This window comes from Passer montanus, unplaced genomic scaffold (genome assembly GCF_014805655.1).
Source record: "Passer montanus isolate IOZ18808 unplaced genomic scaffold, ASM1480565v1 scaffold25, whole genome shotgun sequence".
Taxonomy (NCBI): Eukaryota; Metazoa; Chordata; class Aves; order Passeriformes; family Passeridae; genus Passer; species Passer montanus.
In genome coordinates, this window is record NW_024367149.1 from 11,588,439 (window position 1) to 11,602,126 (window position 13,688).

At 52.9% G+C, this 13,688-nt stretch overlaps 1 protein-coding gene across 7 annotated transcripts in view; it reads left to right on the top strand.

The window, feature by feature from the left end:
* SGIP1 (SH3GL interacting endocytic adaptor 1) overlaps window positions 1-13,688 on the top strand; it is a 52,299-nt gene that overhangs the window by 19,030 nt on the left and 19,581 nt on the right. For 4 of the 7 annotated variants that reach the window (XM_039711677.1, XM_039711681.1, XM_039711684.1 and 1 more), the window contains exons 4-15: window positions 402-426; window positions 1,914-1,991; window positions 2,908-2,964; window positions 3,372-3,426; window positions 4,281-4,456; window positions 6,742-6,753; window positions 7,247-7,258; window positions 8,164-8,188; window positions 8,528-8,579; window positions 9,391-9,476; window positions 11,198-11,290; window positions 12,119-12,193. In XM_039711677.1, coding sequence (XP_039567611.1) covers window positions 402-426; window positions 1,914-1,991; window positions 2,908-2,964; window positions 3,372-3,426; window positions 4,281-4,456; window positions 6,742-6,753; window positions 7,247-7,258; window positions 8,164-8,188; window positions 8,528-8,579; window positions 9,391-9,476; window positions 11,198-11,290; window positions 12,119-12,193 — 746 coding nt within the window. The remainder of the gene's footprint in view (window positions 1-401; window positions 427-1,913; window positions 1,992-2,907; window positions 2,965-3,371; window positions 3,427-4,280; window positions 4,457-6,741; window positions 6,754-7,246; window positions 7,259-8,163; window positions 8,189-8,527; window positions 8,580-9,390; window positions 9,477-11,197; window positions 11,291-12,118; window positions 12,194-13,688) is intronic. The other 3 variants (XM_039711682.1, XM_039711683.1, XM_039711680.1) reach the window with 2 other exon arrangements.

The window sequence follows — 13,688 nt, forward strand, 5'->3', positions numbered from 1 at the left end:
CTCGGCAGCTGGGGATTGGGTCCCTGGGGAGCCTCAGCAGAGAAGTGTCTGTCCTCCTGGTGGAATGAAAACTGGGAATTCCTCCAGATGGGATTCCTGTCCCCTGCAAGGGATGGGCACGGGGCAGGGATGTGGGATGGTGCAGGAGCCAGCTGGGACGGTGCCAGCCCCAGCACTTTCTTTCCTGATAAACCTCAAATTCATCAGCTGATAACACGAGGGGAAAAATTCCGTGACCTTGTGTGGGTTCCACAAGGAGCAGGTAACTCAGATGTGCTGATGATGTCCTAAACTCCAGGTTTAGCTGCCTTTAATTTGTTTTAAAATTTAAAAATGAATTTCCACGAGTTAATTTGATGAGGGCTGGGCACTAACACAGCTCCTTTTTCTGTTCTTTCCAGAGGGTCACCAGACAGGGATGGCATCGTGAGTATAGCCCAGTGCCACCTCCCCTTCCACCACCATCAGCATCTGTGAGCAGTTTTCTGTTTAATATAGAAAATAAATGTAAAAATCCGTGTAAAAAAAGGCAAATTCCAGGTTTCCTACAAAAATAGCAACAGAGGGAGACCTGAGGAGCGCCAGGGGCAGAGGGAGCAGGTGTCCTGCTAAGCCCAGCTCCTCATCCTCATTTCCAGCCCTGCTAATTGGCTTGGGCCAGATTTGCTGCCCGAGGAGTTCATTGCCAGAGCAGCTGTTTCCAACCTCTATTTTTATTTTCTATATTAACCTGAAAACAAGGAGATGTTTGTGGTTTGTTGTGGTTTTTTTGGTGTTTTTTTTTTTTTCTTTTAATTGTTGCTGCTTTTATTCCTGGTGTTAGACTGAAGTGTCCCTGCTGGGTAGGAGATGGGCCCTGCCTCCTTCAGTGTTTGATATAAAAATTATTCTGGGTTCAGACTGGGCTTTACTTCTTCAGCAAATCCAGATTTTAGAATTTCACCTCAAAATAAAGACGAGCCCCTTGTGAGGCTCAGCAGGGAGAACAGTGCTGGGGTATCTTTAAAAAGATAAAAATTTAGGGGCCAAACTGCTCCTTGCAAGAAATTGTTTTCGTTTTCCCCCCAATCTGACCCAAAATCCTTGGCTTTGGGCACTCCTTGTGTTTTTAAGCTGCTTGCTAGGAAATAGAGATGAAAGTAAAGGTTGTGCCTTCAGCAGGGCTCTATTCAGCAGAGATAAATCAATAAATAGCAGGTTTAGGTGAGATAAATCAATAAATACCAGGTTTAGGCTGGATAAATCAATAAAGACCTGGTTTAGGTTGGGTAAATTAACAAATTGCAGGTTTAGGTTGGACATCAGGAGGAATTTCTCCACAGAAAGGGTGTTCAGGGAGGTTTGGAGTCCCCATCCCTGGGGGTGTCCACACCTGGATGTGGCACTTGGTGACAAGGTGGGGATGGGGCACGGCTTGGGCTGGATGATCCTGGAGGTTTTTGCCAATTTTAGCTCTGTGAATATCCAGGGAACATCCCCAGGCTGTTCCCTCTTCCAGCAGAAATCCCATGGGCAGCCTTTCCTCACCAGGTGTGGCCAGAGGGACCTCAGCTGTCCTCTCCAAGGATGCAGAAATGCGATTTTTAGGGGACAAAACAAAATTTCTGGAGGTGATTGAGGCAGAGGGATTGGCTATGGAGACATTTGATATAATTTTTCATCCTCCAGACCCTTTTCCACATAGTTTTTGCAGCCATTGGCGTGACAAGGAGGCAAATCCTGACTGCTGAATAGAGCCCACAGGGGAATCCACCTTCAGTCCTGCTGGAGCCACAGCTGAGCCTTCCTTTCCTGACAAATTTGTGCTCCCTACTTCCCAAAACTTAATTTTGTGCACCTAAAAAGAAAACCCCAAAAAACCCAGCCAAGGAGCAGACATTTTAACCCTTTTTCTGCCACCCCCACCCTTGCAGCAGCCCAGCCCTCATCCCAATGATCCAACTTCCAATAGCAAAGCCGAGGGCACGCGGGAAGGAGGAAATAAAAACGGGGTAAGGAAAACGGAGCTGGGCTCCCAGCTCCCACAGGGGTGTGGAAAACAGGGAGCCGCCCTTGGTCTGGAATCCAGAGTGCAGGAAAACCCCTTTAGGGTCAGCCAGGCCCATGGAAACGGGGTTAAATAGAAATGGATGGGGGAAAAGCAGGAATCCCCTGGAGCAGCACCCAGAACTCCCACAGAGCAGAACCCAGAGGAGGTTTTCCCAAGGAAGCTGCTCCATACCCAGAGCTGTGGAGATGAGGGGCTGCACCCAGCCCTGGCTCAGGGAGTGCAGCCTGCCAGCCCCTTGGAGGGAGCTGGATGGGAATAGTCCCTCTGGAAGCTCAAGGGAGCTGGGTTATCCATTTAGATGCCCAAAATCATGGTGGTCCTGGGACTTGGGATGGGTTTGGGTGCCCAGAGCCAAGCAGGAAAGGGTTCCAGAGGTGAGGGATGCCTGGAGCCTCTTCCAAACGGAATTCCCTCAATGCCAAGCAGCAGTTCCTGTGTGTGTTGGTGTTTCATGGCATGAACTCATCCCAGACCCTTCCCACTCCTCCATCCCAAATTCTCAATGTCTGGCATGTGGGATAACAGGATCTGAATCCTTCCTGGGATTGCCCTTTCTTGGGGGAGGGGTTTTATCTCCCAGGAAATATTTCCTGAGAAATTCCCTGGTGTTGGGAGCTTCCCAAGGGCTGGAAGATCCCAGCACAGGGAGAAGTGGCCCTTTCCTCACTTTTCCCTAAGGACTGTTGGATGTCCACCCAAGGAATATTAAACCCCCCTCGTTTCACCTCTCTGGGATGGGAGAATCCCAGAGATGGGAATGCTGTTGGGTTTCTGATGTGGGTGGGGGATAGCACTTGCTAAGGGATGTGCTGTGCTCCTGCTTCCTCCCTTTGAACTGTGGGAATTTTCCTTTCCAGAAGAAAACCAACGGAGCCCCAAATGGATTTTATGCAGAGATCGACTGGGACAGATATGTAAGTGTCCCCTGGAGCTTCCCTGCCCCCAGCTGCATCCCACGGGAACCCGGGCTCTTCCCACACTCACTTTGGGCTCTTTGGGTGAAATCACCTCTGTGCAGGCCCCAATTCCACACCTGCAGCTCAGCCAGAATTCCCAGGAATGAGGTGGCTCTGGAGCGCTCTGTCCCGGCCCACGGGATGTTGCAGTTTAGCTAGAAAAAACTTTAAATTCTGAACAAGGATTAAAACTTTTTCTTCTGCAAAATAAGTTAAAGAATTTGAGGTGCCCTTTGCTCTGTGTGGCCCTGGGGGATTGGGCTCTGCAGGACGTCCTTTCCCAGAGGAGGGAGGAGCTGCTCCAGCATTCCAGGAATCCACATTCCTCATTTTCCTGGATTTTTATTTTTTTGTTCCCTATCCAGAACTCGCCTGAGCTGGATGAGGAGGGATACAGCATCCGACCCGAGGAACCAGGATATATCCTTTGGTTTTGGCTCTGCCTCTTGGGTTACAGCCTGTAACAGGAGCTGGGGATCCAAGGCAGGCCACTGGCTCTTTTTATTTCATTTTTATTATTTATTATTAATTATAATTATTTATTTCCACCTTTTGATTTTCTTTTGGAGCTGGCTCTCCGCAGGTAAAGCTGAATTCTCGAGGGAATTGCCTGAGGCATTTGAATTGTCTTTGATTCACTGCTGTGAAACGAGGAGTGGGGGAACATCCCACGGGATGCTCCATGGAGACCAAAATGCCTGATTATCCTGGAGAAAAGGAGGATCAGGGAGGAGCTTCTGGCTCTTGACAAGGAGAGTGGAGCCAGGTGGGGTTGGGCTCTGCTCCCAGGGAACAAGGATAGGAGGAGGGGGAAGAGCCTCAAATTCCAGGGAGGTTTATGTTGGATATTGGGAAAACTTCTTCATGGAAAAGGCTGGTCAGGCATTGGAACAACTGCTCAGGGGAGTTTTGGAGTCTCCATCCTTGGAGGGATTTAAAATCCATGTGGATGTGGCACTTGGGGACATGGGACAGCACTGGGGGATGGTTGGACCCGATTGTCTCATGGGGCTTTTCCAACCTGAACAATTCCATGAAATCCAGATACGGAATCCAGACATGATTCATAAATCCAGCCCTGGGCTGGATTTATCCCTGAGAGCAGCAGCTCCTCGTGCTCTGGCTGCACAGGGATGCAGCAGTGACAGGCCCAGCACAGGCTCTCCTCACCCGTTTTGGGGTCAGTGTTTTGGGACCAAAAAAACCCAAAGAGCAGCAAGCTCTCTAGCAAGCCTGGAACACCAAGGAAGGAAAATTCCTTAACTGAGCTGTACCTACCAAAGGAAAGCACTTCTACTCCTCCAGCGAGTCGGAGGAGGAGGAGGAGGCGCACAAGAAATTCAACATCAAGATCAAGCCCCTGCAGGCCAAGGACGTCCTGCGCAGCGCGGCCACCGTGGACGAGCTCAAGGCCTCCATAGGCAACATTGCACTTTCTCCATCCCCCGTGGTGAGTCCCCCCGGCCTTCCCCCGGCCTTCCCCCGGCCTTCCCCCGGCCTTCCCCGGCCCCCAGCCCCGTGGGTGTCAGTGCAGCTGGTTTGTAGCTGATAAATTTGGTCATATCGATGCCTTGCGCAGGCTGCCCTGGAGCAGAGCTCCAGAACAAAGCAGGGATTGATTCCAAGGATCTCCTCCATGGATCCACCTCGGGCAGCACCAGAGCCCAGCCAGGGCTGCCCCCAGGATGAACCCAAATGGCCCCAAAATGCACGAGCGCTGCCGGGGTCTCTCCCTGGGCTCAGCTCTGCTCCATGTGCACATTGCAGTGCAGTGTCCAATTCCAAGTTTATTATGGCAGCCCCTTGTATAGGGGATTCAAGATTCCTATGGACACCAGATGGGTTGGGATCTCTGCACCACCCAGGCCTTCAGTCAGTGGTATTTTTGCATTTGGGATCAGATGGGGTTGGCTGAGGGTCGCCTGTGCAGGTTTGAATCCAACCCATCCTTGCCTTGTCTGGGGACTCATTTTACTTCCAAGCTGGTGGAGTTTGGGGGTCTGATGTGACCAAATTTGTCTGGCAGCTACAGACCAGCTGCACTGTGGCACTGGTGGTGCCCAGGGATCATCCCAAACTCGGTGGGAGCTGATGTTCCACTTGGCTTTGGTGTCCTTATTTCGGGGTCTGGTCTGCAGGGGTGTGGCTGCAGGTGTTGCTCAGATGTATTGAAATGATCTTTCCAGTTCAAAATGTCACAAAAATCCCCTTTTGTGCTCATAGAACAGATCGCAATGCATTATTCCCTCATCTTTTTTTTCCCCTCTTATCCTTATTTTTTAATGAGGAAAAAGGGGAATTTCAATCAAGGAGAATTTTCAATCATCATCATTGAGGGTCTTGCCCGAGGAAAGCATTTGTGGGGTTTTCCATGGGGTTTGAGGGATGTTTCCCACCCTGGAGGTGAATCCTGGAAGGAAAGGTCATTTTTCCTTAGTCCATCCTCGCATCAAGTCCATTCCCTCTGCTTTTCCTAGGGCTTGTTAAGATTCCTGTTGGCCCATCCCGATCTGTTCAGCCATGAAAAGATGGGATTCTGGGCTTTCAGGAGGTTTAGTGTGGGCTTAAGTGACTTCCCAGACAAAGCTTTCCATGATTTATAAATAACCTGGATCTGAAGTGTGAATGGCTCTCTGAGCCAAAGTGAAACAAAATCCCTGTGCTTTGGTTCTGCTTCCCAAGCAGGGAGTTCCTTTCCTGTCTGTTGGCATCCCAGGATTAGAAATGGCAGTTGGATGTTTTGGGAAGCACAAAAAGAGGAGGGGAAAACCCAACCTCAAAATGAACAATTTCATATTGATTATGATAATAATAATAATATTAGGAAAAATGAGTTCTCGTGGAATGTGCGTTTTGCCAAATGGGATTTTTGTCTCCTCTTTCCTGTGGTGTTTTTCCTGCCAAGTCTGGGGGTTTGGGGAGGGGTGAGGATGACCCCAGTGTGGGGTGGGCTCAGGGATTTGGGTGCTAGGCTGCAGGGGGTCCCTGGAGCCAGAGCCCCCCTGGAATGTGCTCAGGGAAAGCCCCTGCCAGGCTGGCAGGAGGATCCCAAAGCCAGCAGCCAAGGGAGCAGATGGGCTGGGCACTGGAGCTGGATCCTGGCACGGGCCAGGAAAGCACCAGAGCCCCGGGCAGGAGCTGCCTGCAGGAACCTGGCACCCACAGGAATTCCAGAATTCCCTGCCAGCTCCCTGATCTTGTGCTGGGTTTGTCTTTTCTCTCCCAAACCAGCACAAAGCCCCGCTCTGGATCCGCATCCCTGCGGGGAGGGAGATCATAAATCCCATGGATTGGGCTGGGAGGGATCCAAAATCCCATCCCATTCCATGGCAGGGACACCTTCCCTACCCCAGGCTGCTCCAGGCTGGCCCTGGGCCCTGCCAGGGATCCGGGGCAGCCACAGCTGCTCTGGGCACCTGTGCCAGGTGCTGTGTCTGTAGTCACTGCCATTCCCAGCTCTCTGGACTGGGAGTTCTGGTGCCTTAACTAGGGATGAAGCCGACTGGGAATAGCTAGCAGGGCCTGTCGTGATAAAACAATGGAATTCTTTCCCTAAAATGGCTCAGACACAATTTTTCCATTTCCAAATTCTCCCTCTCCCACGTGAGGGTGGAGCTGGAGCACTCCTGTCCCTCTGCTTTGTCTTTAATCTGACACAAATCTTTGATTCCTCTTTATAAAAAAATTCCTCACCTTCTCATTCCTTCTTTTTGTTTTCTCTCTGCCTTCTTTTAGAGGAAAAGTCCGGTAAGAAACGTGATTTTTATCTCCTGGAATATTTTAACCCAGCTTTGTGTGTGCTCTTGTCCTGTCTCTAGAGCTGAAATGCCAAAAGCAAATAACAAATCCTGCCCTTCTAAAATGAAGTTTCATTTCCTTTCTCGCTGACTTAGAGCATTTTAAAATAGAATGTGTAAAAATAGAGCTGGCCTTGGCTCTGAGCGTGCTTTGGGGGTGTAGTTTGGGTCCAAGGATTTGGACCAGATGTGTAAGGCTCGGATTTACCTGGATTGGGAACATCCAAAAGGAGAAGGCAGCAAACCCGTCCGTGGTGCCACTGGGGTTTCTCCAAGAGAACTCAGCTTCCAGGGGGGAAATCCCCCCATTTCCCAGGACTTGGGTTCCCCTGGGGGGCTGTCCCAGGGTGACCCACGAGGGGTGGTGGCAGCTGGGGACCTTGGGGTGCTGACGTGTCACTCTCTGACCAGGTGTCTCTTCTCTCCCCCCTCGCTGACCGCAGCGGCGCAGCCCGGTAAGAGCCCGCTCCTGGGAATGGGGATACGGGGTCCTGCCCGTGCTGGGCTCTGGGGTGGGCACAGGCCATGGGGACAGCCCCTTGTGTCACCCCAGTGGTGGTGGGTGGGACCCTGATAGCACAAAGGGGCCCTGTCTTGTATTTTCTGGGTTCCCAGACGAAGGAAGGGGAGGAAGGAATCTGACTAATTTAGATTAGAAGGCTAATTTATTATTGTATGATCTATGTTATATTAAAGAATGCTATTCTACAGTAAAGAATACAGAAAGGGATACTTACAGAATGCTAAAAAGCTAATAATGAAACTCGTGACCCTCTCCAGAGTCCTGACACAGCTTGACCCTGATTGGCCAAAGAGTGAAAACAATTCACATGAAACCAAAGAAACAATCTCCTGTTGGATAAACAATCTCCAACCACATTTCAAAGCAGCAAAACACAGGAGAAGCAAATGAGATAACGTTGTTTTCCTTTTTCTCTGAGGCTTCTCAGCTTCCCAGGAGAAGAATCCTGGGCAAAGATTTTTCCAGAAAATATGACAGGGATTCCCATCACTCAGGGAATCACAGAGATCCCACTCTGGTTCTGGGGTGTCCCTGCTCCCGTGGCTGGGCAGGTTTGGCTTTTGCCCCATGAGCAGTTGGCACAGCTGGCCATGGCAGTGGAGAGTGCCCATTCCCAGAGGGATTTACAGTCCTGTGGACGTGGCACTCGGGACAGCACAGCTGCCAGCCGTGGTTTCGAGTGGCTCAGGAATTTTCTGCAGGGTTTTGTGCTCCTGCAGGAAATGTCCCCTCAGATGGCTCCTGCCACCTCGGCTGGGCTGCTTTGCTCCTGGGGTGACAACTGCCACCCACCCCTGTCCCCGTGCACCCCACTTATCCCTGTGTTTCTCCTTCCAGGGGACGATTAAAAGGAATTTATCCAGTAAGTATCTCCTGCAGCCTGTGAAAACGGCACTCACTGCACCTGCTGGAGGGGTTTGGGGAGTGGGTGGGAAAAGGGGTGACTTAAATTTGGTTTAAAGTGGTGCTGGCACAGCAGATGGCTCCCAAAATTCTTCCCTGGAGAAGGAGTGGGGACGTCCTTGGGACGCCCATAGCAGTGCAGCTCCCTGATTTAGCTCGGTACAGAAATAAATCAGAATTAAAAGCAGGTTTTTCCTGCCAGGAGCCCTGCACAGCAGGGTGGGTGGGACACCAGGGGTCTGGGGTCAGGGGGATGCTCTGGAGTGGGGATGACTCTCATCCATGTGTCCTGTCCCAGGTGAGGAGATCACGCGGCCCCGGCGCTCCACGCCCACGCCAGACCCCGCCAGGTCAGTGCAGAGCCTGCCTGGCACCTCCAGCTCAGGCTCCTCATCCCACCGGGACACTGGGACATTGCCACCTGCACTGTGCTCCATGGGAAGCTGCAGGGGCCCGATGGGGTTTTGGGAAGGGGTTGTTCCCCGGGAGGGCGAGGAATGGAATTCCCAGAGCAGCTGTGGCTGCCCCTGGATCCCTGGCAGTGCCCAAGGCCAGGCTGGACACTGGGGCTGGAGCACCTGGGACAGTGGGAGGTGTCCCTGCCAGGGCAGGGCTGGCACTGGGTGGGCTTTAAGGTCTCTCCAACCAAAAACATTCCAAGATTTTGGCAGCTGGTAGTGGTTGGGATGCTCGGTGTCCATCCCTGCTCTCCACCCAAAGCTCCAAGGATGTTCCCTGCTGGAAGCCACCTTGAGCCTGATCCTTAGGGAGCTGGCCAAGCTTCGGGGGGATGTATTGATTCAGCACAGCAAACATGCAAGTTTTTATGGAATAAAGCCAAATCTCCCTGGCAATGTGCCCTGTGCAGCTCCAGGGGTCGACTCAAGGTGTGTTGTGGCAGGGCATGGTTCGGATCCCAAGTATTTATTTTTTAAATCCTTTTCCATGGAGTTCTGACCAACCCTAAAGCAACTCAGTGTCCCAGCAGCTGCTGTGGCACCACAAGGCTGGCACTGTGGTGCTGCCACTCTCCTTTCCCTTTTTCCCACCTGGAACCCGTGTTTGGCCAGCTCCTCGTTGGTCTGGGGTAAAAAACATCCTCAAGGACGGGGTCAGAGCCCCGACGTGCCCCTCATGGCTGCTGTGCTCCTCTCCCCACAGCAAGAAGCCCGCGGAGGATCCGGCGGCGCTGGCCCCGCTCTTCGGGCCCCCGCTGGAGTCGGCCTTCGAGGAGCACAAGCTGGAGGGTGAGTTTGGGGCATGCAGGGGGCTTTGGGGCACTGCGAGTGAGTTTGGGACATGGCAATTGACTTTGGGGCCATGGCGGGTGAGTTTGGGGCTGGGGCGAAGGAGTTTGAGGACCTGGGAAATTTGGGGCCAGGACAGGTGAGTTTGGGGCTGTGATGAGGGAGTTTGGGGCTGGGGCGAAGGAGTTTGGGGACCTGGGAAATTTGGGGCGTGGCAAATGACTCTGGGGCTGGGGCAAGGGCAATTGAGGCATGGCAAGTGAGTTTGGGACTGGGGCAAGGGAGTTTGGGGACCTGGTGAGTTTGGGGCTGGCCTTGGTGAGTGAATCTGGGGCCGTGGTGAGTGAGTTTAGTGACAGGGTGAGTTTGGGGCTGTGGCAGTCAAGCTTTGGGGCCATGGTGACTTCAGACCACGGTGGGTGACTTTGGGGACCTGGTGAGTGAGTTTAGTGACAGGGTGAGTTTGGGGCCATGGCAACTTTGGAGCCATGGTGGCTTTGGGCCACAGTCGGTGATTTTGGGGACCTGGTGAGTGACTTTGGGGCCATGGTGACTTTGAGGACACAGTGGCAACTCCTGGCAGGGACACAGGAATATTCTCCAGCCCTGGCAGGGGTGGAGTGCCCATTCCTGGAGGGATTTCAGAGCTGTGTGGATGTGGCACTTGGGGACAAGATCGGGGTAGAACTGGCACCTCAATGGGCTCTGAGGGCTTTTCCAGGCTGGACAATTCCCGGATTCCCAGCCCTCCTGCTGGAGGAGGGAGCCCAGGCAGGGGTTGAAGGACGGGTGGCCACGTCCGGAGTTAATTCGGGCTGGGTGGAAGCAGAGCGAGTGCTTAAGTCAATTGGTTAATTATGAGGTCTGGGAGAGATCCTGACAGGGAGCAGCTCAAGAATATGAAAACTCAGCATTTTCCAGTCAACCCTTCACCCTGGAGCAGGGGGTTTGGCTCCATCCAGGGTTCTGGAGGCAGCTGTAGGACAAGCCTTGCACCCCTCCATGCCTAGGAAACGCCACCTCAAAATGTCATTTTTCCTTCCTGTAACACAGAGACACTTTGCTTCCTTCCAAAGCTGGTATTTCCCAGCTTTCCCAAAGCTCAGGAACCTTGCAAGGCTTGTTTTCCCCAAACCAACCCCATCCATGCCCTGGAGCGGGCTCTTCCCAGAGATCTCCTCCTCTCCCTCCTCCTGGAGGGCCACTGCCCTCATGGCCTCGTTATGTCCTGTCATTAACGCCTCCTGTTAATTCTTTTAATCAAGACAATGTTTGCAAGCAGTTCTCTGCACAAAAACTCCAAAAAATCTAAATTATATACAAAAATTTTTTTTTCTCCTCCTTTATTCTCTGGGAATACAATTATCTTTTAATTTTACTACCTGATGGGTTTTTTTTGTTTGCATATCCTAAAATTCCAGACCACTTTGGCCATCAATACAATGTTTTCCTTCCCATAATAAGCCTCCAAATCCATCCCTGGCATTGTTTTGTTTGTCAAACAGCATAAGTGTCAAACTAATTGCACGTCCTGCTTCAAAATCAGACAGAGTTTTAATTATCCACCATTACAGAACCCCCTGTCCTTAATTAATGAGGTTTCTCTCACTGTCTGGGCCCTCTTTTCCCAGAGCCTCAGAGTCTCATCTGTGTGTTTGGGTGATGGGAAGAAAATATTTGTGTTTTTCATTGCTTTCAAACGTTTATTTTTGATTTTTCAGCTGCTCTGGACCAGCCTGAGATATGGGGGTCAGTCCAGCCCATCAACACAAACGTAGAGTCCCCAAAACTTCCAAGACCTTTTCCAACTGGAAGTAAGTGACCACGAAAATAAATTAATATATCCAGAAATCAGGTCAAAGATTTGAGCTGTCCTCATCCAGCCCGTGATATTTTAAATTAAAGGGGTTTTTTTCCCTTTGTCTGGCTTGGGTGACAGCACTGTGGGCTGGAGGAGGGAGTGGGATCGATAAGGGATCAAGGGATGGGATGGATCCTGGTCCTGCACGTTCATGCCGAGGTTACTTGGCTGGAAGAGTTGGAAGCACCGGTTTTTCCAGGATAACATCAGGGAGAGCAGCACAGCCCCAATCCGGATTTTTATTGCAGCTTTCCCTCTGCCCGGGGCAGCTCGGAGCCGTTTCCTCTGCAGAAATGCCCCTGTAAAGCACAGCTGGTTAATTAGCCGCTGTTAATTAGCCCCAGCATTCCCGATCCCGGATCCACATCCTGGATCCACGTGGGATGGGCACGGGAGAAAGGCGCAGGCAGCTCCGAGCCTCAGAGGACCCAGGTTTAATTAAAATGCTAATTGAGGCCGTTGAAACAGGCTGCGATGTAAAAAAGGGGGAAATTCCATCAAACCCAACAGAAATGGCTTCCCACTGCCAGAGGGCAGGGAGGGGTGGGGTATTGAAGGAATTAATGGGATATTGGGAAGAATTCCTCCCTGTGAGGGTGGGGAGGGATGGGATGGAATTCCCAGAGCAGCTGTGGCTGCCCCTGGACCCCTGGCAGTGCCCAAGGCCGGGCTGGGAGCCCATCCCTGCCTTGTCCCCTTTCCGCGGCGATCCCGTGTGCCATCCCGTGGGATGTCCTGCCGCTCCCCGGCTGAACTCTCCCCTCTCTGTGCTCTCTTTCAGCCCCTCCGCCGCTCCCCCCGAAGAACATCCCGGCCACGCCGCCGCGCACCGGCTCCCCCCTGCCCCCGGCCATCGGTAACGGCTCGGGGGGCACCGGGGAGGGCTCGGGGACAGCCCCGGGGCCGGGGGGCACCGGGGAGGGCACGGGGACAGCCCCGGGGAGGGCACGGGGACAGCCCCGGCTCGGGGGTGGCTCTGGGGAAGGGACAGGGCCATCCCCAGCCCTGGGGTGGCACTGGGGGGGGCATGTCCCATCCCCAGATCAGGGGTGACATGTCCCCATGGCTGTGTTTCGGGCAGGGATTTGGTCCCTGTGCATCCTCTGCCCTTGGAATTCAGAGCATTCCGGGCTGGGCTGGGTTGGGAGGGATTTCTGTCCTGTCCAGTTCCCACCTTCCACTCCCAGCCCGGCCCCGGGCACCGCCAGGGATCCGGGGCAGCCCCAGCCCTGTGGTGCCTCAGTGGGTGCTGCACTAGAAGCAGCACAGAGATGTTTTTGCCTCCCAAGTCGGTCTCACCGCGGTGAGATTCCTGTTCTTTACACCATCCCTGCCTCTGGATCAGTCGCTCTGGGAATGCAGTGCAGGGTTAGCCTCCATGTCCTGCTGGAAGCCGGGATATATTCCCAATCCCAGAGCACTGCTCCTGCCTGTGCTGAGGAAACCAGAGCTGTGCAGGGTCTGCCTGTGGCAGGAGCTGCTCCTGCCCTCCCTGCCCCCAAATCCCTGCCGAGAGGTGGGAAAAGCCCCCCTGATCCTGCAGCCCGGGGCAGGGCAGGGAAATGGTGCTGGGAATGAGGGACAGCCCGGGGCAGGGATGGAAAGGTGCTGGGAATGAGGGACAGCCCGGGGCAGGGATGGAAAGGTGCTGGATGCAGCCCGAGGACATTAGGTGCTTCCAAACATATAATTCATGGTGCTGGCTGGTGGGAAAGCAGGATCTGAGCACAGCCAGAGCCCCTCGGGGTGAACCCCCTGTGCCACGAGGAGCCCCCTGCTCTGCCCATGCCCATCTCATCCCGATTTTCCAGGCTGGCAGGGTGTCCATGCCCATCCATCCATCCATTCCCAGCAGCAAATGCTCCATCATTTGCTGGGCTGTGCCTTGTGTCTTTGTGAAGCAAGTGCCTGAGGTCTGGTTTTGTCTGGTTCAGCAAATCCCTGTTTTATCCCCCCCACCCCAAATGTAGATCCCAGAACAGAGCAGGGATGGGGTGATGCTGCCACGAGCATCCCAGAGGGCATTTAGTGTTAGGATCTCCCTTCCCTGGATGTGAAGTGCTTGGCTGATGGATCTGTGGTGGTTCTGGCATCAGGTGGGAATGTTGGTGTGTGGTGGCTCAGTGAGCAGAGCCCTGAAATCCCCTTCTGTGCCCTAAAATCCCCTTCTGTGCCCTAAAATCCCGGCCTGTTCCTGCTTGTGGCTGGACTGCCTTCCCTGTGGCTGGAATACACTCCCCGTGTGCATCCTGTGCTGCATGCCCAGACTCCAGCAGCATCTAACCAGCATGTCTAAATATATGTATTTATACCTGAGTGTTTATAAATATATGTATCTATACCTGAGTGTT